Below are 24633 nucleotides of genomic sequence, written 5' to 3' on the forward strand. Positions count from 1 at the left end.
GGAGAACAAATTATCCGTAAAATCCCTTTGATTTGCTCTTAGCCTCTAATATATCAATCATATATCCCACCCAGATGAAATGATTAAAATGCATGTCAATTATACTCCCTGTATTGTAATGAAAAATTCTATTCAAATATTAAATATATACATGAATTTCAATAATGCAGCTCGCACACCAACCATTTACACTTTGTTCTTCAATTTCCAGTATAATTCAATTCAATTAGTTTATTTACCAATTAAGGCCCTCATGGGACAAAAAGAAAGTATATTGTAAATTAACATTTATATATAGTCATATACATGTAATACAATATACATACACACAGTATATGAAGCCTTGATTTATTGGGGGGGGGGGGGGGGGATTCAATAGCAGCTTTATAAAATCTATGGAGAAGTATACAAATAAAATTGCACAATAAGTCAACCCCCCTTTATGTGGAAAATTCAGATCTCTGATGTGAGATTTTTTTTATTTTTTTTATTTTTATTTTTTTTTTTTATTTAGAATGTTCCATATTCAATGAAGTCTGTCATAACATTTTTTGTTGTTTGGATTTGGTTCCTTGACATTGGGAAAATTTTAGATATTTTTTTTTAACTCAATTGAAAAAAGTTCATTGTAATATCTTATAGTCAAAGGTGCAAACAAACTGCTTGAACTATCTCTAGTATTTCACAATGTTCTTAATGTAAATAAATTTACTTATTTCAAACTCTTTCATTTTTCCCTCACTAACTCTAGATATTTACATATATATAAAAAGAGATTTGCAACTGTTTGAAATTTTGCACTTCCAATGACTTGCAAAGTTGCAATATTTAAGATATCACAAGTACCATTCAAATCACTCACATCTTAAAAACTATTAAAGAGGAAGAGATAAACTTTCAAAATCCTACTAAAAAAAATTTCAGAGTATAATTATTATCATATTTCATTCACAAGTTTCTTTATGTAAAACAGTAATGAAAGAGGAGTTTCAAAAGGCAACAGGTGACCCATGGTCAGCCATATATCTGAGATTTTACCAACTTTCAATTATTGACCTCTTTTAAAATATGCCTCTTATGCTTTTGTTTATCAATTTATAATTTTATATTAACTTAAATAATCCTATATATTAGACATAAAGGCATAAACTTAACTGTAGATCAAAACATAAAACCCATTTAATAAAGGGGTACGCATAAGACTAAAGCTGCATCTGGCACATATTTTATCAATTAAAGTAAATGGTGCACTTATTTACAATGTATATGACTCTTATTTCTAAATATCATCTGGTAGTGTGTTTTTGTGTACAACTTTATAATTTTTTTTCAAACAAAAATGCAACTTAATTGCTTATTCAAGAATCAACACTGATTTTATTTACACACTATACCAAGCAGGATATCCTAGGGTACATCATCCCTCCTGTGACCTACATATACCAACTAACAACAGTACCACACAATCAGATTAACGTGATGCTGACCACATTCCATCAGTTTAACTAATGACTTTTCTGAAGTGTTGCCGATGGTTGCTAGCTAATACACAGCTATAGTTTCTGGTGCCAGCTAGATGCCAGCTTCAATGATAATAGAACTTCAACTACTTAACATAATAAATTTGTCTCACAATGCTTCAGCAACTATTCCACATATCTTCTCATATAATGACATTGGTTATCTTTTCTCACATTGCTGTGCGATGCTGGATTAATAACAAGCATTTTTGAAAGGTATAAAAATGACCAACAATTCAATAACACCTCTATATTTAGATTTGCTGCTAAATTTAGATCTCTAGGGCTGGCATTTGTCTATTACGAAAGAATACACACTAAAAACATACCATTTTCTGCTGGATCCCCCTTTTTCGCTGTAGCAGCATTTCCCATTGTGTCAAATACGTATTTTGAATGTTACACAAATGGGAGAAAATGCTCTTGTTTACCGATAAATATCACCTTCTTAGAAATCAAGTTGCTTCGACCGTCCATGAACCAATAACAAAATTCCTCCTCTCTACTTCACTTAATCAGAATTGAAACACTATAAACAAATACTTATCCCCCAAAATATCCTAAATTACTCATAGAAACAAATATATGTAGTCTAGATCCAAGATACACGCCAGTTCACCTCTATTATAGAATAATATTAGAAACAATAAAGGAACTACATCGCACGCGGATGAATAAAAGTCGCCATGATAGAGCGATCATTTATTTATGTCAGAGGCACCGTATGGGGTTTAACAAACAAGCAATATTTAAAAAGCGAAACGGTAGATTCGTAAATCTAAAAAATATAGGTCTTAACATTCTAACAGACCTCGAACAGGACAAAGATTGAAATCTGAATGACCGAAAGCCGTTTGAATAACTGATATGATCAATCTAATAAAATAGTAAGCCATGTCGTAAGTTTAAACAATTCGCTTTTGTAAAAAGGAACACAAAGTGTTAATTATCATTATTATTTTTTAAAGAAAGATATATTATAAGGGTAGGATTTTTCGATCTAAGGCTAAATATGCAAGTCAATGAAAAACTTTCAGGCATGATCAGATAGCTGGCTGTACTTCTCGTGTCAGCCATGTACATGATACGGTAATTAGATATGGAGATATAGGGACAACTCAAAGTCTTAGCGTGAATGTAACACAGAATTTTAACATCGAAACCTACTTTCTGGTAGTGGTTCATAATCTTGTGTCATTTTGTTGCATATATCAAGTCCAAACTTTCAAGTTTTACCGCCTTTGAACTATCACCATCTTTCGTCTGGTCTGTCCCGAGACTTTGCGAGATTTCGTTTGAGGTGCGTTCCTTTCCAATTTAATAAAATCAGACCGCTCTTCATAAATTGATTGGTCGCTCGTGAAAGGATCACCTTCCAAGCGACCATCAAAATAAAGGAGCTAGTGTAAGTTTTGATTTTAATCAGACTGGTTCCTTTCAATCGCAAATCAAGAATTTTGAGTTTAGTCCGGGGGAGGGGGGGGGGGTAGTTGAATAATCTAACTGTCTTGGGACAGGCCCTCGCCACACCGTGTCGGTAGGGCACCAGGAGCGATCCGCCTGAATTGATGGGCTGGCATACATGCCTTCACACATGAATATAAAAGAATCTCTTCTCATATTTTACCCTTCTTTTTTGATAAATCCTAAAAGTATATATGCATATAGTGATATTATTGATGGGGAAATTAAATAGTATAGCGTTTGATTCAAATGGTTTTTTTTTCTTAGCTTACCGTCGATTATAATCAGATAATTAAATCGTTGGTTGGTCAAATATGAATTCTTCGTCTGACATGCATCAAAACTATATGTCTTAGAGTCTAGTATGATGTGTTTTACAACTAGCATATCCACAGCCAGGTCAACTTATACTGTAGTATAAGTTGACCTGGCTGTGGAATCTGACATTAAAACACCGACACTGCTTCAAAAGATGTTACCATGCAACAGGCGGTGAACCTCTGTACGTATTGGCTTTCTTGTATGTATGAGTACAAAAGACCTCTGTAAATGTGATCCTGGTGCTACATGACGTCTACACAAGGTGATAATGTGTGATCAAAAGAACTAATAACATATATTTAAAAAAGAAAAACAAACAAACAAACAAAAATAAAAAATAGCTTTTAAAGTTGAACGCCTAATACCAATCACAATCAATCAAGAGTATTTCGAATTATTCGAAAATTTCGAGGATGTTTATAACGTGATTTTTTAAACACACCCTCAATTTCAAATTTAATTAAAAGCATTTGATGTGATTTTACTAGCAAAGGAAAACTGTCTTTCAGCTTATGTTTCATTCGTTCTCCTATCTGTTTATGTAGCGAATGTTTTGTGAGACATACTTCAAGATAATAATTGCCAGTTAAACATGAACCTCCACTATCCCCAGCACAGTTCGTGGAATGATCTTAATCAGATGTTTAAAAAACCCGAGATGCTTGGATAAACACTGTTTTGTGCATCAAAGAGTTTAAGCTATTTTTACCATCCGGTATCTAAATTTAGCAAACAAGAGACATTAGAAAATGTAACCTCGGAAGAAACCTACCGTCCCACAAGTACAGACGATGAAGTTCACGACGCACCCTCTCGTCCCGAATTCGATTGGACTCCCTGTTATTGTCATACTTCCTAAAACTTAACACATGATGCCCCCTCTCCCTCCTGAGAGGGGGTAGTTCCCCACCACTCCCTGTCCTCAATCGGGGGTCAGTATTTGCCCTTCTCTTCTTCTCCGAGTCGAACAAATCGAAAAAGAAGTCCATTTTTCGATTATTGACTCAGTTGGTAGTTTAAATTTCCACAATTCACCAAGTTTCCAAACTTTTCTTTGTTAAACATGAAAAATATTCCTCCGCCTTGCTTGAGAAGGTATTTTTAGCTTTTAAATTACAGTAAACACGTTAGCCAAGGCTTAAAAATTGCATCTTAGTTCAGCCATGTGGAACCGACATTCTTAGGGTCCCTGTCATGAATGACAACGGATTGATGACCAAGTGCTCTCTCTCAGGTTTGCCTGTACGCTAGTCTGTGAAATGACCGTATCAGATTTCAGCTGGGTTCCTACAGACGTTCCATTAATTGCTTACAGCTATAATAATAATACGAAATACTTCGCCTTTGGTGAGAAAAGGCAAACAATTCGATATGTCATGCACGTCTGCTTGTGTTATATATGGAGACAATGGTTTATATTTGGAATAACACTTGGGGTTTTTTTTTTGGTCTAATTTATGATCCCTGTCTAATTTTGTTTGATCATGCAGTTCCTTGCACAGCGCATATTCAAGTATTAAAAAAGATGTTTTCTGAAATTCCACACACAGTTGAATGAGCAACGACAGAAAATACTTTGTGCGAGGAAAAGACATGCCCGATAATCGCAATTGATTAGCAAATCTTCAGGACATGTTAATTAAAACTTACTAGCTGTGTGATGCACACATTAATATTCATGGAATTCGAAATAATTACTATATATATCAATCATACACATTATTATCAATTCTATTTATGTTTTTAAACTTAAAAAAAAGATCAAACAAAAATTAAAAGTATTACTGTATAGCTAAAAAGTCGATGTATTGTGACATGTATTAAAGTTGGTATGGAGGGAAAAAAAACTAGACGTTGCCTTTCAATGATGCCGTTTACTATCTTAATTTTATTCGACAGATTGATTGTCCGAGTTTAAAAACCTGAATATTATGGTGGTTAAAATTTCTTTCTTTTTTTTTTAATAAGCCTAGCTTCAACATGAACTCTTAGTTTTTGAACTATTCCTTGAATAAGAACTCTCTCACGCTAGTTTTACTCCAACATTTTCTTTTATATAAACTAAAAAAAAATCCATACTTTTTTTTATCTCTTTTTTGTTTATAAAGAAAATGTTTGAAACGTCAAGAGCCCGTGTTTTAATTAATCATAACCCTCCAAAATATTGAGTATCATTGTATTCATGATGTCAGCATGCTTAACTTCTCTTTGTTTTTACATTCTTGACCACTTCCTCAGAACAGAATAACATGTGAATTGAAGAAGATTGGTTGAAATGGACCCATGTCTTCTTCCATGTAAAGATGATTACGAAAAAAGATTAAAATTCAAAACAGAAACTACCTTTTTCAAAGCCACTGAACCAGACACGGGCCCGTAGGAAGCTATTTCATTTTTTTCTCTTTTTTTGGGGGGGGGGGGGGCACAACTAAACATTTTCAGAACCACGGGACAAGAAAGATTACATCTGGGATGGAATAGCTGGGCGTCAGCGAGGACAGCGGCCAAAGACAGAGGCGGGTGGAGGCAGTGTATTGGGGCCTTATGTACCAGCGGGCACGAAGAGGATAGGTGAGGAGGTGAGGAGAGGGGGGCACTACCAAACAAAAATTCCTCGACAAGCAAAAAGAGAAAAAAAAGGGTCATCAGACGTTATTATTGAGGGACACAAGCTTTATATAAAGTGCTATGTTTTCTATAGTATACATATTGGCAAAATAATTGCAGGGTCACCCCCCCCCCCCTCCAGTTCCTAAGCCATGAGATATGAGGCTAATATGAAGTCAAAGCTTTTTATTTCAAATCTAGATTCAACTTTCTACTATTCGTGGCGTTTTGGTCTAGAATGGGACCAAATAATTTAAAACCCTCTTCAACATCTAGATTACAGTGTGCTCTTCTCATATAACAAAAAAACGGAAGATTAAACTTGCAATAATTTTAGAAAGCAAAAGCAATTGGATTGGAGAAGTGGTCCTTCAGTCTATTTGTTTCTTATACTGGGATATCAGCAAATACTGAATTTACATTGAAATCACGATTTACAGTGAAATTCAGTCGGTATAAGCCAAGATTAAAGTAAATTATATATATAACTTTTGGTGTATACCGATATAATTTAATTCTGGTTGTAACGCGCCATTTGATTGGGGAAAAAATTACTTTATATCGTGTAACATGTGTTGATCAGATGGCACCGACGTTGAAGACAAGGCAAAGTATACGTGTACGGCATCAATTCCAATCAAAGTTATATCAAATACCTAGAAAAAGATTTTTGATATACTTTCACAATCCCACTGTCTTCATGACCACGAATCAAATTGTGCACCTCGTTAGATTATAGACAACAACATGCTGAAGTTTCAATCAATGGTAAAATATTCTGGCTCTTCAAGATCTGATGACAAACAGAAGGAAGCAAATGACTCCTCCCTGTTGGATAGAGATTTAACCGCCAACGAGGAAGAGACAGTTCTCATAAACTTCTCAAATTTATGAATGACACACGCAAAAGAGTTTTATATCATTATATCGCTCATTTACAGACAAAGCTTCATCAGTGTAGGCACGTTCCAGTATGTGGATTTATTATATAATTAATTTTAAAGTATTTTTGCAAGAATCCCCCCCCCCCCATTTTTAAAATTACTCATTCCTATATCAACCGCATGCTTCAAAAGAGTAATCTCCCTTTTTAATACTGAAAATGGCATGACTTGCATAATCCAGGAAAGAAAGCGGAACAATTTTAAAAAAAAAATCGTATTCAATCCGTGGAGGTATGAAACACATATATATGATAGGTATATATATGTACATGTATGTCATAAGCATGTTCAGACATTATTAATTCAAAAAAATCTTTTTTCAACAAATATGTAGGTCCCAAAGTTTGATGAGGATTACAAACACTTAAAACTCTACTTATACAAATACATTATTTTCTGCATCATACTACCTGCACGTACGCTCAATTAGCTCAAAAAATGTTGAATCTCATATCATGCTGAAATCGTCTATACGTATATATCCATTTAATTAAAACTGTAAAACTTACATGGAGTAGGTTTATCCTTTCCTTTGCTCATGATGGCGATATCTTGTAAAATATTTTTGGTATAAACAACTATAAATGATAAAATTTCATCGCAATATCCAACTATATGCACAGCAATACACAAGCACCAAGGTCTCCTTACAAACAAAACCAGATTATGCAGTTTTTTTTCCCTTCAAATATATTATTAACCACCAGGGTATATTATAATCGGCTAATCAGGTGGAAAAACTTCATAAATGTCGCAGATATTTGGTAGTTTCATTAAAGTCCACTAAATCTGCCGAATTAGCAGCACCGTGTGTTTAACACGTCAAAGAAAACAAAAGACTAACTTGGCTGGGTAAATACACGACTGTTTGGTTTAAACCTTGAGTAGGATAACGCTCTCCTATAATCATTGCAACACAAGTTACTGCCACCAACTTAGGAGACTTTGAGCAAAATACACTTATAAGTAATTATCATATAGAGAGCTCACTTGGGCAAGCAAATAGAATTTTTAACACCATGCAAATACTGACTGCTTCTTTTCTCTGCATCTAACTTCCACAGATACTAGATATATAGACGTAAACAATGTGGAACTCTGGGAAAATCAAACAAGATAAAATATCTAATGTTTAATAAGTCAAGTCTGTGTAAAGTTCTGTAAACTACAGCCCATACATACATAACACATTGCAATGAGCTAAACGAAATTTTAATAGGCAGACGCATTTGCAGGTTATAGGTATTCGAGATCTGAAGGGCACTTTAACTATAGTTGTTTGTAATAAAAGCTTGTGTTATAAAAAGATTGCCTGGCTCTTTTCAAGGCGGATAAAAAATCCCCAAAATTCAACAAAGAAAATATATGTAGTACACTCATTGATCCAGCTCTGATAATCAGTTTCCACAGGGGAAAGTTTGCATCATTTACCTTGGCTTCTGCTATTGAAATCCAAGAGCAAGACCACGCGCACAGAAAAAAACAGCACAGTATTTGTAGAGACCCGTTTTGTGCTATGGTGAACTGCACGATAGCACTATACTGCTCTAATTGTGCATATGCACGTGATTATTTTTTCTTAATGAATACTATTAACTTTGACCTGCAACCTAGAGTGGGTTCAACTGAACATGCAGCAATGCAGGACGAATGCAAACTAATGATTGTCGAGGAAGCAATACAGCCTATGACAACTCTTTTGATATATTCACTGTTTATTATAAAGGAAACGGACTGAAATTCACTAAAGAACAGCACAGTTGTATCTATACCTACCGAGGAAATAGAAATAGAAATCAATGGCTCTTAGGCGTGATATGAAGATTACAGAAGCATAGAGGAGCATTATTACTGTGTGCAATGAACATTTTAGTTATGGACATATCCGTTAGTACTTACAAAATTCTGCCTGTTGTTTGCTGTAGCCCTCGCCGTCACCCTTAGATGACCCGTCTTTATCCTGGTGCTTGCTGTCCTTATGTTTCTGGCCGAATATTTTGTGAATAATATCCGCCATGTTGGATTTTCTTATAATTCCTGTAAGCCAGAAGGATACCAAAAAATTAATTATTGCTTCAATATGTGCCCTCACGTACCATGATAAATTTGGTAAAGTGTACGTTAAGAAGACTTGGGAAATTAAAACCTATCTACAAACAACATTCGTAAAATAAATTCGGTAATCATTTTTAAACAACTGTAGATAAAAGAGTTTTGGATTGGCAACTTGTCCTAAAAACTTGATCATTATCTGACATTTTAAGATATTGTCAATTGAAATGTGTTTATTAATCGGGTGAAAGCTTCTCCTCCTCCTTGGTATAGATTTATTTGCCTATGGGGACCAATGCCACTGTCAATTAAACTATACTACTGAAAGCTATTCAACACAGAGAAACCAGTTTAATTCGATGAATTGAACATGCGGAATTTTGTTAACGCATTATACAAGCCACGATCTTTAACAATTTAATCTTTGATTGAGACAACAGTATTTTTTCATGGTCAAAGGTCTTTAAATACTGAACTGTATGTTATATTCTACAGAATTCTATGTTATATTTTTGCTTTATAATATCCAGTAAATAGCTTTCTACCCAGCAAGTGAAACCTCTGTATTAAGACAAAGTACTGACAGTGAAGATAAAATGTTGCATCTGTATGTCTCATCGAGTTATCCAAATCATACTTATAGAACTACTTCTAAGTTTAACAAAGTGTAACTTCCGGTATGGACAATAGATCATATAAAGACACGCTACATTCGATATTTTTGTTATTCAAACAAAATCAAATTTGCGTCATATTGTAAATGTTGAATAAATAATTGGGTGACAATAAATACAAAATTTATAATACGAATTGTCATTTTGTAAATTTTGTATTTACTGACATCCGGTAAATTTATAATTTACAATATGACATTTGACCCCCAAGTCCCACATTGAACAATTCATTGAGCAAATTTCATAAACATCAAGAAAAAAACCGTATATGAAAATTTTCTTGTAATTTTTTTTTTCACATTACTACATTGCTTTGACAGAAAAAATAACATTAAAAAAGGGTGTTCTCAAGACGAAATCGGTCAGAGTCTTTATTATATCTGTTAATAGGATTCTTAGTATGCTATGACAGGTTTCGTCAGGTTATGTGACACAAATCAACCTTAATTAAAGTTTTTCTATGTTTAAATCCTTCATTAATATGCATAGGGAGACATAAATAAAAATACAATTGTCATCAGAATCATACTTTGAATACGGCTAAACCTCTAAATTGCTCTTAAACAAAACGTGAACTTTTAAACTCCCAAAAAGGAATTATTTTATTTAAGTGTACATAGAGATGATACGCGCTAGACAGTTTTCCATAAACGTGTCTGGCATATACACGAAGCTTTACAATAGGCAGATTTCTTCCATTCAGTGAGTTGTAGCAAGGACATTAACCTTCCGAGTCCTTGATTCTGCCTTATACAAGGCGACCCTACCGGGGTCATTCCCCGAGGGGTTAGTCCTGACTTCGGATGTAGCTACCGCACGTTTCCGAGGACTCGGTATATTGGAAAGATATAAATACGTTTCTACACGGAACAATAGCTTATTAGTATGATATAATCAAAGAGCATTCAACTTGTACAAAATCTATTATCAAGGAAATATCCTGATATTACTTATTTGTACTATTAGTAACTTGGCATGGAGTTTCGTATTTCTGTAGCATGTAGGGTTTAAAGTTTACAAAAGTTGAATCGGTTATTTATAATTCTGAAGATATAAACAAGCAATTAATCAATTGTTCGATCTTATCTAGGTATAAGGATTTAATAATAAAAAAAAATTCGGTTGATATTTAACCGTTTTGACAATTAATGTCAACAAGGGTGCTATATACTCATCGTCACCAAAAAGCTGACGCATTTAGACACGCGTCCCCTCTATTTTTGGAGAAATGAACCTTGAACAAGATTAATATTCATAAAGCGAAAACAATCGTTATTAATGTGATTTATAAGGCGGCCAAAATCATTTTCATAACTTGCCTGCCAGAGAATAATAAGATATATGATTGTGTACATGAAAAATGATTTTCCCATGTAGCATCTCATTTTGGATGATTTTTTTTTTACCTAGAATTCGTAAAATTATCTGTTAAAATCTGTTTTAAAATACAATTCGTTTGGCCTGTAGTTTCTTGCCTGTATACTCAACCGGGGTATTGATATCGAAAAAGGTTCCCCATATGCCTTTATCATCTAAGTAAATGCAAAATTTACAACATGAATTTTGCATTTACCTCTACCCGATAAATTCAAAATTACATGATACCACATCAACAGGTCATGAAACTATATTAATGATTTAATCACAAGTGCAGTTGTTCGGATGAAAATATGGTACTTGTGTTAGAATGGACGAGTATATATATACTGTAGTATATCTCCTCAAAATGACACGTCATTCCAAACTGTAACGAATAAACTATATTTTTATGATTTAAAAACAGGTGTTTTCTTCCCAGAGATGGGCGATAGCGGTAAGAATAGTCTGACGCATAACTTGTTTATTGACCAAAGCAGCCTTGTGGCTAATATCAGTACACAAATTAATGTTAATGAAAACAAGAGATCTGTGGACCACAACGCTCACCTGAGAAACCTGAAGTGGCCCTGTTGTTCTTCAGAGAAAGACTCTGAAAATATTTTTTTTTCCTATTTATTCAAATGAAAAAAAAAATGTTTATGGCCTCACCCTAGTTCAAGGGGACGTAACCTAAACTATAAACCACATAACAAACATGGGATTCTTCAATATCAATATGACCAACATGCCGTGTTACATGGCCTTGCTATTCTAGAGAAAATTTTCCCTGGATCAGAATACATGCATTATGTAAAATTTGGTATTAGCCTCATCGTAACCCCTGGGTTCATAATTTGATAAGGAAAAAAGTTGAGTCCACAAATTTTTTGGGAACGTTTGCATATTTTTACGATTTAAAGTGGCCCTGCTACTCTCCTTTTAAATTTCCTGTTTATTTTTGAATCCCTATTTTAGCCCCATCCTAGCCCAAGGGTGATGGTTTGAACAAACTTTAATCTGTATTACATTGAAATGCCTGCACATTAATATGAATAAGCATGGTCCAGTAGCCTTTTAGAAGATTTTTTCAATGATTTTCTTCCATATACATGTACCTATATCCCATGTAAAATTTTATCCCCTTTTGTGGCCCAATCCATTCTTGTGTTAGAATGGACGAGTATATATATACTGTAGTATATCTCCTCAAAATGACACGTCATTCCAAACTGTAACGAATAAACTATATTTTTATGATTTAAAAACAGGTGTTTTCTTCCCAGAGATGGGCGATAGCGGTAAGAATAGTCTGACGCATAACTTGTTTATTGACCAAAGCAGCCTTGTGGCTAATATCAGTACACAAATTAATGTTAATGAAAACAAGAGATCTGTGGACCACAACGCTCACCTGAGAAACCTGAAGTGGCCCTGTTGTTCTTCAGAGAAAGACTCTGAAAATATTTTTTTTTCCTATTTATTCAAATGAAAAAAAAAATGTTTATGGCCTCACCCTAGTTCAAGGGGACGTAACCTAAACTATAAACCACATAACAAACATGGGATTCTTCAATATCAATATGACCAACATGCCGTGTTACATGGCCTTGCTATTCTAGAGAAAATTTTCCCTGGATCAGAATACATGCATTATGTAAAATTTGGTATTAGCCTCATCGTAACCCCTGGGTTCATAATTTGATAAGGAAAAAAGTTGAGTCCACAAATTTTTTGGGAACGTTTGCATATTTTTACGATTTAAAGTGGCCCTGCTACTCTCCTTTTAAATTTCCTGTTTATTTTTGAATCCCTATTTTAGCCCCATCCTAGCCCAAGGGTGATGGTTTGAACAAACTTTAATCTGTATTACATTGAAATGCCTGCACATTAATATGAATAAGCATGGTCCAGTAGCCTTTTAGAAGATTTTTTCAATGATTTTCTTCCATATACATGTACCTATATCCCATGTAAAATTTTATCCCCTTTTGTGGCCCAACCCTAACTCTCGGGACATAAATTCGAAAAAAATTAATCTTCTCTACATTGGGTTTCTTTCATATCAATATGACTAATCACGGCCCTGTTATTCTTGAAAAGATGTTTCAAGATTTTTTCCTGTATAATATCAGGTAAACTTTGATTTCCTATTTGCGGGTTTACCCTACCCCTGGTGGCTATGATTTGAATCTGCACTATGTTTGCATATTACATGTAATATGACAGATCATGGCGCTGCTGTTCTTGAGAAGACGATTTTAAATATTATCCCCCTATATATGCCCATGAAACCTAACACCGGGAGTCATAATTTCAACAATTTTGAATATATATTTATTAAGGACGCTTTCACTTAATAAATTTTGTCTTTCCCGACCCAGTGGTTCTTAGAATTATTTCTTAAAGATCTTAAGCCACCGATTTCCACTATTTTTTATCTCCCCCTTGGAAGTGGTTGTGCCCTTCATTTAGAAAATCTGAATCCCCTTTATTCAAGGATCGATGCTTTGTCGTAAGTTTGATTGAATAAATGGGTTCTAAAGAAGAAGACAAAAATCCGTAAAGTTTACACACGAACGAACACCGAACAACGGGTGATCAAAAAATCTCATTTTAAAGATGAGCTAAAAAGGATTACATCAAATTGGCAGAGGATTCTTGTTAGTTCGGAAGTTAGTATTGCTTTTACAAATGAGCAATGAGAAAATTTCTCTGGTTAGAAGGTTTCAAACACTATTGGCAATTTTCAAAGACATTCAAAGTTACATACACTAATTACTATTGCGAGTTAAAACAATGAAGAATTATTGTAATATTACAATTATATGAAGTATTTGCCAAAGTCAGAAAATGGAGGACATTTCAAAAAATGCATTTCATCTCAATTTCGTCTTGATAATGACTATATTCCAGTTACCGAAGTCTTGTCGCTAAACCTATCAATAGTGTGCTCAAAATTTAATTACAAACAAATCTCCTTAACTAGATAGCTATTTACCGTAAATCGACAAGATAAAACATTTTATTGAGGCTAATTGCAGTGAAGAGACATAATCAACGGAGTTGGTTGCTGTCGATCGTTCCTTCGCCGATTTCAGACTGAATTACCGAATAAACCGCACTGCAATAGGTTACTTGTATAAAAATGTATATAAATATCTAATCATATCTGATGACAATAACAAATATTAAATATATCTTTAAAAAGATTAAAGAGATTATGAAAATAAAAACAGGGGGAAAATAATGTAATCTTTGAAAAAAAATCTGCTTTGGGGATCTTTTCCTTAAAAAAAAAAAAACAACGCTCTGTTCAGAGTGAGTGTGTGTTGTATACACTCAGGAAATGAAGATAAGGCCTAAGAAAAAAAATATTTGTTTACTGAACATTACATGCTAGTAAAAAGTAAGGTCGGTGGGTAGGAATTTATTTATTTATCTTATTATATTGTTATTATTATTTATTTAATTATTGGGGGGGGGGGCATAATTTAAGCATATTAAACTTTGGAAAACAATTTTCATAGACAGTTTGAAGATCTCTCTCTTCTTATCTACCCGACTGCTCTAAAAACGGCTACTAAAAAGTCACATTACGACTTATAAACGGACTTTCTGGATTTTACAATTATTTGTGTGGCCGCATAAAATTGGGTTGGGTCATGTAACTGTAAACATATATATTTTCTTTACGCCTAAACATGTTAATACTCGTATATAATCGTATTTTCAAAATGATATTTTGTTTTCAACACATACTGCAAACTAACAGATTGATAATGTTGTTGTTTTTCTTAAAAACATCTGAAGTCTCATTTGCAGGATTATTGTTTTGAAAATGTAGGACTGTACTTTAAACACATCTTTGGGATTTAAGGTTCTGGCATAAAGTTGTTTGCACTGTCAAGAAAGGAGTAACATTTATAAATCGAGAAACGGAAACATTTAAGCTTTTGGGATAAGAGCGTCAATGGTGCAAATTATACATAATTTATAAAAATTGGATAAATAACAAGATGGGTTACATTCTTCAAGTGCAGAAAAACTAGCGTCTCCGATCGATTCGGTTAATCAGTGTGTTAATATAAGTGATTTGGCATTGCCTGGAGCTAAAAGTGCCGTACAGAAAATGACATTGCCAAAGTTTAGATCTATTTTCTAACCCATCGATTTTTCCATTCAGTGAACATATGAAATTTACGATGGAATTTGTAGGTAGAGTCAACACTTCCTAATAAATATAAAATTCACTGTCGTTAAAATTAAAATGATGACTAAAATAATAAGCCCTTTTTAACAAAAACGCTATAAAAACATATTCTGATGAATAATGTAATAGCAAGAGAGAAATTTAGCATAATTAAAAATACATTTCACAATATGAACATTAATGCAGCAAAATAGTGAAATTCGGTCGATAACGAGAACTCATAAAGGTAGCTTATATATATATATATATATATATATATATATATATATATATATATATATATATATATATATATATATATATATATATATATGCTACCTCTATGTGTTATGAGTATATACTACATATAGTATGTTTAATTTTTTGGAAAATTAAAACGTTATTTTGTATACTTTCTGTATCAATAATAAAATATATGAAGCGTAAAGAAATCCATGGAATGATGTAAAAAATAAAAATAAATTAATTGCAGAGTCATTTTCAGCTTTGTCGACAAAATCCAGCGCAAAGAGCAGAAATTAACGGGAAAAGGTGTACAAGCTATGACTCCTTCATTAACCATCATTAAAGATCAACGTCGCCTAATTACCCGTACATTTAGAGTTGTTCCTCGGGTCCTACCTTGCCTGTTCCAAACCCATGTAAGAAAATTACATCCTCTAAACACAGTTTCCTGGCTGTGGGAACTAAAACAGCTGACTTACCTGTACAGACTACCTGGAGCACCTTTACCCTATGTTTTGTTACATAACGTTCAGACTTCACACGAAATAGGTGGCCAATGTCCACTTATTGTCCACCACGCACTCTGTTGTGACCCCTCTGTTTCCCCGTGTCTGATTAACAACCTCTCATAAGATGGATGGACGACCTCGCTATAAACAACTTGTCACTCAAGTCTACACTGACATTAATTTTTTTCTAAATATACACATGCTTTAATCACGAGTGTCTTATACAGAAAGATGGAACGCAGAGTGTGTGGCTGTTTATGACTATAGATTTTCCGACTTGATCGAAAAAACTTGAGAAAAATGTTTACAACAGGAAATAGATAGGAAAGTATATGTATCCGCGCCTCTGACGCGTTTTCCTTGCTTGTTTATTGGCGATGTCGGTCATGTAAACTATGACAAGAAATGCTAATTCGCGACTTGACAAATATTGCCGAAACTGCAATGGAAAGTTGGGCAACATAGCTTTTTTATACCCAAATATTGTAACCAGGAAATTAAAAAAAAATAATAATTTAACAAATTTTTACATTTATAAAGTCTATATTCTATTAAGACTTCCTTGATTGAGGTAACTTATAGCTGAAGTCTATTTTCATAATGCCCCAATAACTATCTGTTTTAATGTCTTTAATGTCTTTCTCATTCGGCGCTAATTTAAAATTCTCCAAAATATATATTAGCCATCTAATTGTCAAAACATTGTTCTTAAACTGTTAAACACAAGTGAAAAAAAAAACGAATTCATTTCGCCGAGCCCCCTAATTGACATTCAGAGGTTATTTTACATACTCCTGTGTAGTGTCATCAATTTGAGTCTCTCCTTGTCCCCAGGTTTTAAGGGTTGTTCTACATGTGGAATCGTCATATAACCTTGAAAGGGTCAAAGGGGAGGAACATTTCCATATCTCACTCCATTAAGACAGAATAAATCTAACCAACTGAGCCTAGAGCTGTCCGAACTATACCGATATATCGCCCGCTGTTACCAATCTATTAAAGGATATTCTCACAGGCAAATGGATGTTCATGCTCGGAACAAACATCTTACGTTGGGGACTTATTTTTTCATGGAAGAATGCTCATTTTTGTGTTTGGTCTAAAATGAGCTTTTATACTCAACTCCATCGCTTACTCACTCAAGATTATTATAGAATGGCGTTCATAGAAGGACTAACAGTGATGAATTGTGAAGTTATTGATAAAAATTAGTAAAATTTCCAGGAACCAGGCATTACATGTTTTCTTCTTATAAACGTAGCTTTTACATGGGCGTCTATTCAGTACATTGTATCTAATGCAAAGATGAAAGTCTCTAACCATCGGAAACTGCTTCCTCTACAAACCGTTTATGTACTTATATCTAAAGGTTCTCTGGGTCAAAAAAAAAAAAGAAAGAACAAGCAACCTATTGTTACATTAGATTTTTTTTTAAATAAAAAGATATGTCACTTGATTAACAATATATACCAGTGATATAGCCACAGAATGTGTGATGTAGATAAAACCATGCACAAGATCAAAGCATCAAAAGAGTGCGCTAATTGATGTATACCCTCAGGAATTATATATCTTGGTTAAAACATCAGATATAAAGATGTATAAATGGAAAGTTTCAAGGATTAGAAAAGGTTAAAATACTTACATCCAATAAAGCTTCAACAAGTAAGGGAAAACAAAGACGCCCACGAATGTCATTAGGCAGTATATAAACTAAACAGTATTTAGATGATAAAAACAAGAGGCCCTTGTACCTTAACAGTCGCCTGGATTCCATTTTAAGCTAAAATGATTGACAAGCAAAATTGCCCTGTTAAGATGGAATTATATTTTAGAAATAAATTTATGAATTGTATAAATTAATGCAAACAACATAGTTTATAAAAGGCACTTGAAATATTCAATCTGACCATATCCATTCAATTAAAAAAATGGCGTGTAAGAGGATACACGGTGTGAACAAACTCGGAAAATAACGTGGAAAAATATTAATTTCCGGTACTCAATGTGAAAATTTATTCAAGATCATCTGTTGCACTGATAAGTCAATATATAATGAATCTGACCAATCAAGTCTAAAGTACTTTGTATCGGTAGGTAACTTGTATGTAAGACTTTGCCGTAAATAACAGGAACATGCTAGTGCGTTATGAAAACTGGTTCTCACACCTGTATAATTTATGGTACGTTAGGGCAAAAATAAAAGGGATATTTTGCTACATCACCTTTTCAAAGTATATTAAAATATATATATATTTTTAAAAATGTGTATCACTGCCAAAGGCACATTTTGCCCAAACCTGACACAATAATAGAAGTATAGTAATGAGGGAAGTTATACAGAAAACAACTATAAAATTTAAACAATTTTATGAAAATCAAACAAATGAGAAACAAGACCCCACGACTTGCAAACTTGCACAGAGTTATTATCCTAAAAAAAATCTGAACCATTTATTGGACAAAATCAATATATACAAGTTCAACTTTTTATGATCGTTCATATAGTTCATGATCCAAGACAGACGTTGTGTTATGTGTGGTTATGGCGCATGCTTGTCGATGCAACCGAGTTAACTTCTATGATGTTAAAAGATCACGTTTACCCCCAATATAATGAATAATGTCTTTTCACGGAAGATATTACTGTTCTATGTGTATATAACACATAGAGATTATATATAGATAAATACTAAATCAATATATATATATATATATATATATATATATATATATATATATATATATATATATATATATATATATATATATATATATATATATATATATAAAGAGAGAGGGAGAGAGAGAGAGAGAGAGAGGGGATAGCTTCTTGCAGCAATGGAACTGGACCTTTACAATGTATACGTAAAACATTAGAGTTGCGTACAGATATTGAATAAATATTAAATTGGCGTTCCATAATACAAAAGAGGAATGGTCTGGGAAAGGTTATTCGCTTTTTAAAGCAATATGAACTTCAACTTTGACGTCTGAATTTTTTTGTTGCAATATTGTAATGAAGTATTTCAAAGACAGAAAAAAGAACGTTTATAAACTTCTATTGTTTATATTTGCGATGGAAAACTACATATAAGCTTTGCTTGAAGCAAAATTACATTATTGTCGTCCTGTACAATATTGATTTCTTATATAAATAAATACTATACATTACACTGTACAGAAATCTTTCTTCTGAAACAATTGAATACCAGTACTTTATTTAAGTCTAATTGATCATAAAGGTTTAAGTTACATACAGATTTATCATAACAGCACATTTTAATAGCAAAATTAAATTCTCAAAAATGCAGCTCATATTGCTTTTAAGAAAAGCAGCCTTCAACCTTTAGCTACCTCTCTACCCCATTTACAACTTAGCTATAATCAAAACGTATTATTCATTAAGATGAGTACCGCAGATTCCAGGTGGTGGACTACGTATCCAATGCTTATGTCATGATATTTTGGATGGACTTTGAAATAGTATTTGTACATGATGCAAAATATTGAAATAGTATTTGTACATGATGCAAAATATTGAAATAGCGTTTGTACATGATGCAAATATTGAAATAACGTTTCTACATATTGCAAAATATGACATCTGGCCCCAGGATTATGAAGCAGATTAAGACTTAAGTCCTAACTTTTACATGGTCTTAAAGTTTTTACTATAGAACACACATAAAATTTGAAACGATTTTAAAAACTGTCTCCCTTTCATGTTGTTAATCTAAATTTTTAAGTGTCAGTTTATAATAAATATTCATTTTCTGAATGATTGAAATTTTTACTTAAGTCTAGGACTCCTTCATTATCCTGAGGCCATTTTTCTAAAGAAGATGGGTGAACAAGGCGTGCAGAATGCCTATAGCTTCCGATATTAATAAAATCATATTCAATTTATGAATTAAGTCTTTAAAATAAAGTTCTCATAATTGAAATTTATTAAATTATGATCAACAAAACTTTAATGAGAAAAAAGATCTCGGAAAAAAAATTATTCTTTTATTAAAAAAATAAAATGGTATTCGTGGGATTCGAACCCCCTAACAATAAAAATCCGAGTATCATATTGTACTGAGACTAACACGCTAACCACTACGCCACGCAGCTCCTGAGGAATATTGGCATTTAAATCATGTTTGTGATATGACCCTTGACTTAATGGACTTCAAGTATTTCTCGGAAAGATGCGAATGCTTTGTCAAAAAAGTGTACTTTTAAGGTATAGTGGGTCTTTGCTCCATGTTTTTGTAAACCAAAAAATATATATTTTTATGCAAACTTTTAGGATCAACTTTCAAAAAAATGGAGCGAAGACCCACTCATATCGAAAAATTTTGTTAAAGTGTGAGAAAATGAACCTTTTTGTCTTCTTAATTGTGTGTATGCTATTTTGTAGGCAAATATTTTCAGTCTTTGTGAGATTTTTGTAAATTGTAGAGATTTAGCATAAAATATACTTTAATATTAGATGAAATATCAAAGAAAATTTTTATATAATTGAGATTTTATTTTTCACTTCATGTTTGTCGCACTATAGGCACTTCGCCCGCCTTGTTCACCCATCTTCTTTGGATATGTTGTTATATGATTTATCATGTTATACATTTATGCTATATAATTAAAGTTGGAATGAAAGCGCTACACATTTTTAAGAATTAAAATGAAAATAAAACTACATTGTATATTCTTAATCAAATTCAACTGTTTATTTTAGGAAAAAATAACATCTATTTTGAATAATGACTAATGAGATGTCCTTTTTTGTGGTGAAGTGGGTGGGGTTGGAATTTGATGTGAATCGACATGCTTTCTAATTTAACACGCATGTAAAATTTTCAGATATACTTTTAGTCTCATTATTTTAAGCAGCTTTCAACCGTGTCTTGTTACTATCTAATAAGGGTCTGTCATTTTTATCATAATTAATAATGAAATGGATTAGTACAAGATTTAGAGACTTGTTTCCAAATCCGTTTTGATTATTCTGTATTTCTTGCTTGTATTATCTGCTTGTTATTTACTTATAAAATATGGTTTCATACTAAAAAGGTTACTAAGTTGTGTCATATCCATGTACATGTAATTTAATTATAATATGGATCTTCCCTTCATAACATCTAATAACCCACACTTTTATTTATATAATGATTATTTTGTGGAATCCCCCCCCCCCTTTCATAACATCTACTAACCCGTACTTTTATCTATATAATGATTATCTTGTGGACCCCCCACCCCCCTTCATAACATCTAATAACCCGTACTTTTATCTATAATGATTATTTTGTGGACCCCCCACAACCTTCATAACATCTAATAACTCGTACTTTTATCTATATAATGATTATTTTGTGGACCCCCCCCCCTTTATAACATCTACTAACCCGTACTTTTATCTATATAATGATTATCTTGTGGACCCCCCACCCCCCTTCATAACATCTAATAACCCGTACTTTTATCTATATAATGATTATTTTGTGGACACCCCACCCCCTTTTCATAACATCTTATAACCCGTACTTTTATCTATATAATGATAATTATGTGGCCCTCCCGTTCATAACATCTACTAACCTATACTTTTATAGAACAGTGTACGAATAAAATATCACGATTTTACGAACCTGGGCTCTTTAATTTTGTTTAACCAATTTTAATTATAAAGTGGTGCCAACAAAAAAACGAATTTTTTCCGACATTCTATCAATTTATCATAAATAGAACTTGCATCACCTATAAGAAATCTATATATAAACTAGAGGTACTGTGAGCACTGAGCTCACAAAAGCCCCCACCCCACCCCCCATATGATATGAGAATAATGGCAAGGTCCATTTTTTGCTATGGGAAATCTAAAATATGTCCTACCAGAACTAAAATAGGAGCTGCACAATGTCACTTTTTAATAAAGATTCTGTGAAATTCTCATCAAATTTTATTCTGTGGTACAGGAGGAGTTGCAGAAAAGAGATGGGTACTCCAAATATTATAGGAAGAATGGCAGTTTCTTAGTTTTGCTATGTGAAACCCCAAGTATCTTTCCGATCAAAACAAAAAAAAGAATAGAAGAAGCACAATGTCACTTTATGATAAAATTCTGAGAAAGTCTCAACAAATTTTATTCAGTGGTATAGGGGGTGTTGCAGATAAGAGATGGGTACTCCAAATATTATAGGAGGAATGGCAGTGTCCAAGGTTTGCTATGGGAAACCCAAAATATCTGTCCGATCGAAACGAAAAATAGGAGGTGCATAATGGCACTGCGTAATAAAGATTTTGTGAAAGTCTCATTAAATTTTATTCAGTGGTATATGAAGAGTTTTTTTCCCTAAGCGGGGAATATAAAAATTACCGTGATGAAGAAAGCTAACAATGCTAGTCTCTCCAACACAAACCTGAGTAAATCCGGAGCTGAATCAAATGCGCCCTAACATAAGCCATTCGTATGATGGTTTTCAACTCTCTTAAATGCAAAATGTGACATATATTGAACACTAAGAACGATTAATTGTATCTTAATGTAAGTAACGTACTGTTCTAGTCCCATAAATGGAAAATTCTCGACTCGGTCCCGACTTTAATGCGTCTGAATCAAATCCAAGACGCATAGCTGCAGGATTCTCGGCCCCAACACTAACGCGTCTGGATCAAAAACTAGACACATAGCTGCAGGATTCTGTTAAATTGTCTTAACATTTTCCATTGTCCTCAAATGTCGCCCGACTTAAGGAAAGTCTTAGGCACTTTATTTTAAAAATACAAATGGCTTGAATATGCCGACATTGAATGAAACTCTTTTAAGATTTGCATAAATCATACTGTTACTTAAGAACTAGGGTTGTATTTTTTTTTTCAATCGTTTCATTTAAAACAGTACGAAAAAACACCCGCGGATTGCCTGACTCATCTACGTAAACATAAATACAGATTCATGTGCAAGAGGTGCAGCATCAAGACAATCACGTCATCTAAGGGATCATTAGTATATTAATCTAAAACTTTTGACTAGAAACAAGATGGACCAAGAAACCTTACCCTGAAGCAGCAGAAGTGAACTTTGGATGACAGTGACAAATCAAGTTGATAATTTTGAGTTATTTTCCAGATGTCATCACTCCCAGTAATTCCATGTTCTTTATACGATTTGATAATAATGTGTTAATAAACATTTATGGACCTGCCCCGGAGTTTCCTCCACATCGATATATATGCATTCGCACGAACGATTACGCACATATTTGTCGCACATTTAACATCAATTAACTATTATTGGGATGGGGAGGCGAGTAAATGACTTACCTTAAGTCGTTGTTCTAAGAGCCCTGAGTTGTCACATACTTGGAATACTCACTTGTTTTTAAAAATTCCAGGTACTGTCAATAACCATTTTACTCCTGACCAAATCTCGGTGAAAGGTCTCAGTAGCGTATATCTTCAATAATCCGGATAGACTTTAATCGTAATCCCTGAAAAAAAGGTCACTGGTAAGAACAATTAAGTATAAAAAAAAAAATACCTTTACAAGTTTAGCCAGTTAAAAATTGGTATTCAACTACCGAGACAGTCTGTTTCTATATCATGTAGCAAACAACTTATTCCGGACATAATACTTAATAGTCTATACTTTGATACCAATAACAAGATTGAGGTCTGGTCTTCGGGGAACTGATAAACCTCCGTCAAGCTCCGGGATCAATGAGAAAATCCGCGTCCCAACTCCCCTGGCTGTCGATTTTCAATGACAACAAATCTCTCACGACACGTTTACCGCTGTGGAAGTAGTCAGTATATCTGTTAATGGGATTGAGAGAACATCAATATGGTCATTGCCAGCAAGCTGAGGGCCACATTGCTGTGTCTTTACAAGGACAAACTCAAGCAAGACGTTGTGCACTTTTCATTTTTCTGAGCCGAATTTGACTACGTCACTTTCTATGCTGTTTTGACGTTCTGACGTCCAATTTAGGGTCCGTTTCTTCAACAACTACGTTAAATGGTTATATATACCAAATACCTTGACCTACCCTTAGCGTGACCACGACAATACCCCCTCAAGGGACTTGTAATGTCGAACAAACTTTACACTAGAACAGGATAATGACAAACACTTCGTAAACAGAAAAGGTAATAAGCCAATTTTAAGCAATTCACGCAAAAGTCTGTGAATCTGAATATTTTTCGAAATTACATTCTCCGCTAAAAATAAAAGAAATGTACCATGAATTAACATGTAATGATTCCGTGTGATTACTATCTAGATGCATTGCTTTTCTGTAGAAATCTTATTTGCATGATATATCACTGATCAGAAAATGCGACTTAATGCTACAAATACGATATTTTTAACCAACTTAAAGTAACAAAGAGACGGTAGTTGACCTTTTGATATAAATATCATTGCCTAATAAATAATTCATACATGTTAAATTGATCAACATCGCTTACGTCCAAGAAAGCCATGGGAATAATTAATACTTGAAGCAATACATACGCGTTCACACCAGCGCCATTTGACAGGACACGAAGAGAAGTTTGTCGGGGTATTTTAATATACACATGTACGTAGCAAATTAATACACAGACGTCTTTTGTATACTGTTTTTGTCTATTTGATAGAGTACAATGTGGGTGTTCAAGCAGACATTTACGTTCTTTGGCATGTTTTATTTTTACAATAGTTGATTTGAATACTGGGCTGTTAACGCTCTCAATGACATGGACAAAGTGACCATT

At 33.5% G+C, this 24633-nt stretch overlaps 1 protein-coding gene across 10 annotated transcripts in view; it reads right to left on the bottom strand.

Annotated features, from left to right (window-relative positions):
- LOC133184342 (cAMP-dependent protein kinase catalytic subunit 1) overlaps positions 1–23690 on the bottom strand; it is a 30764-nt gene extending 7074 nt beyond the window's left edge. Inside the window, exons 1-3 of one of the 10 annotated variants that reach the window (XM_061319380.1) lie at positions 23533–23690; positions 23252–23366; positions 8756–8893 (exon numbers count right to left, since the gene is read on the bottom strand). In XM_061319380.1, the coding sequence (XP_061175364.1) occupies positions 8756–8873 (118 nt within the window). In that variant the 5' untranslated portion in view covers positions 8874–8893; positions 23252–23366; positions 23533–23690. Of the gene's footprint in view, positions 1–1849; positions 2025–2687; positions 2791–4077; positions 4426–7365; positions 7754–8755; positions 8894–15855; positions 15971–23251; positions 23367–23532 lie in introns of those variants that run through there. The other 9 variants (XM_061319379.1, XM_061319384.1, XM_061319378.1 and 6 more) reach the window with 9 other exon arrangements.
- Positions 23691–24633: the final 943 nt, after the last annotated feature.

This window comes from Saccostrea echinata, unplaced genomic scaffold, assembly GCF_033153115.1.
Source record: "Saccostrea echinata isolate AGI-Se365-2 ecotype Australia unplaced genomic scaffold, CSIRO_AGI_Sech_v1 ptg000010l, whole genome shotgun sequence".
NCBI classification, from domain to species: Eukaryota; Metazoa; Mollusca; class Bivalvia; order Ostreida; family Ostreidae; genus Saccostrea; species Saccostrea echinata.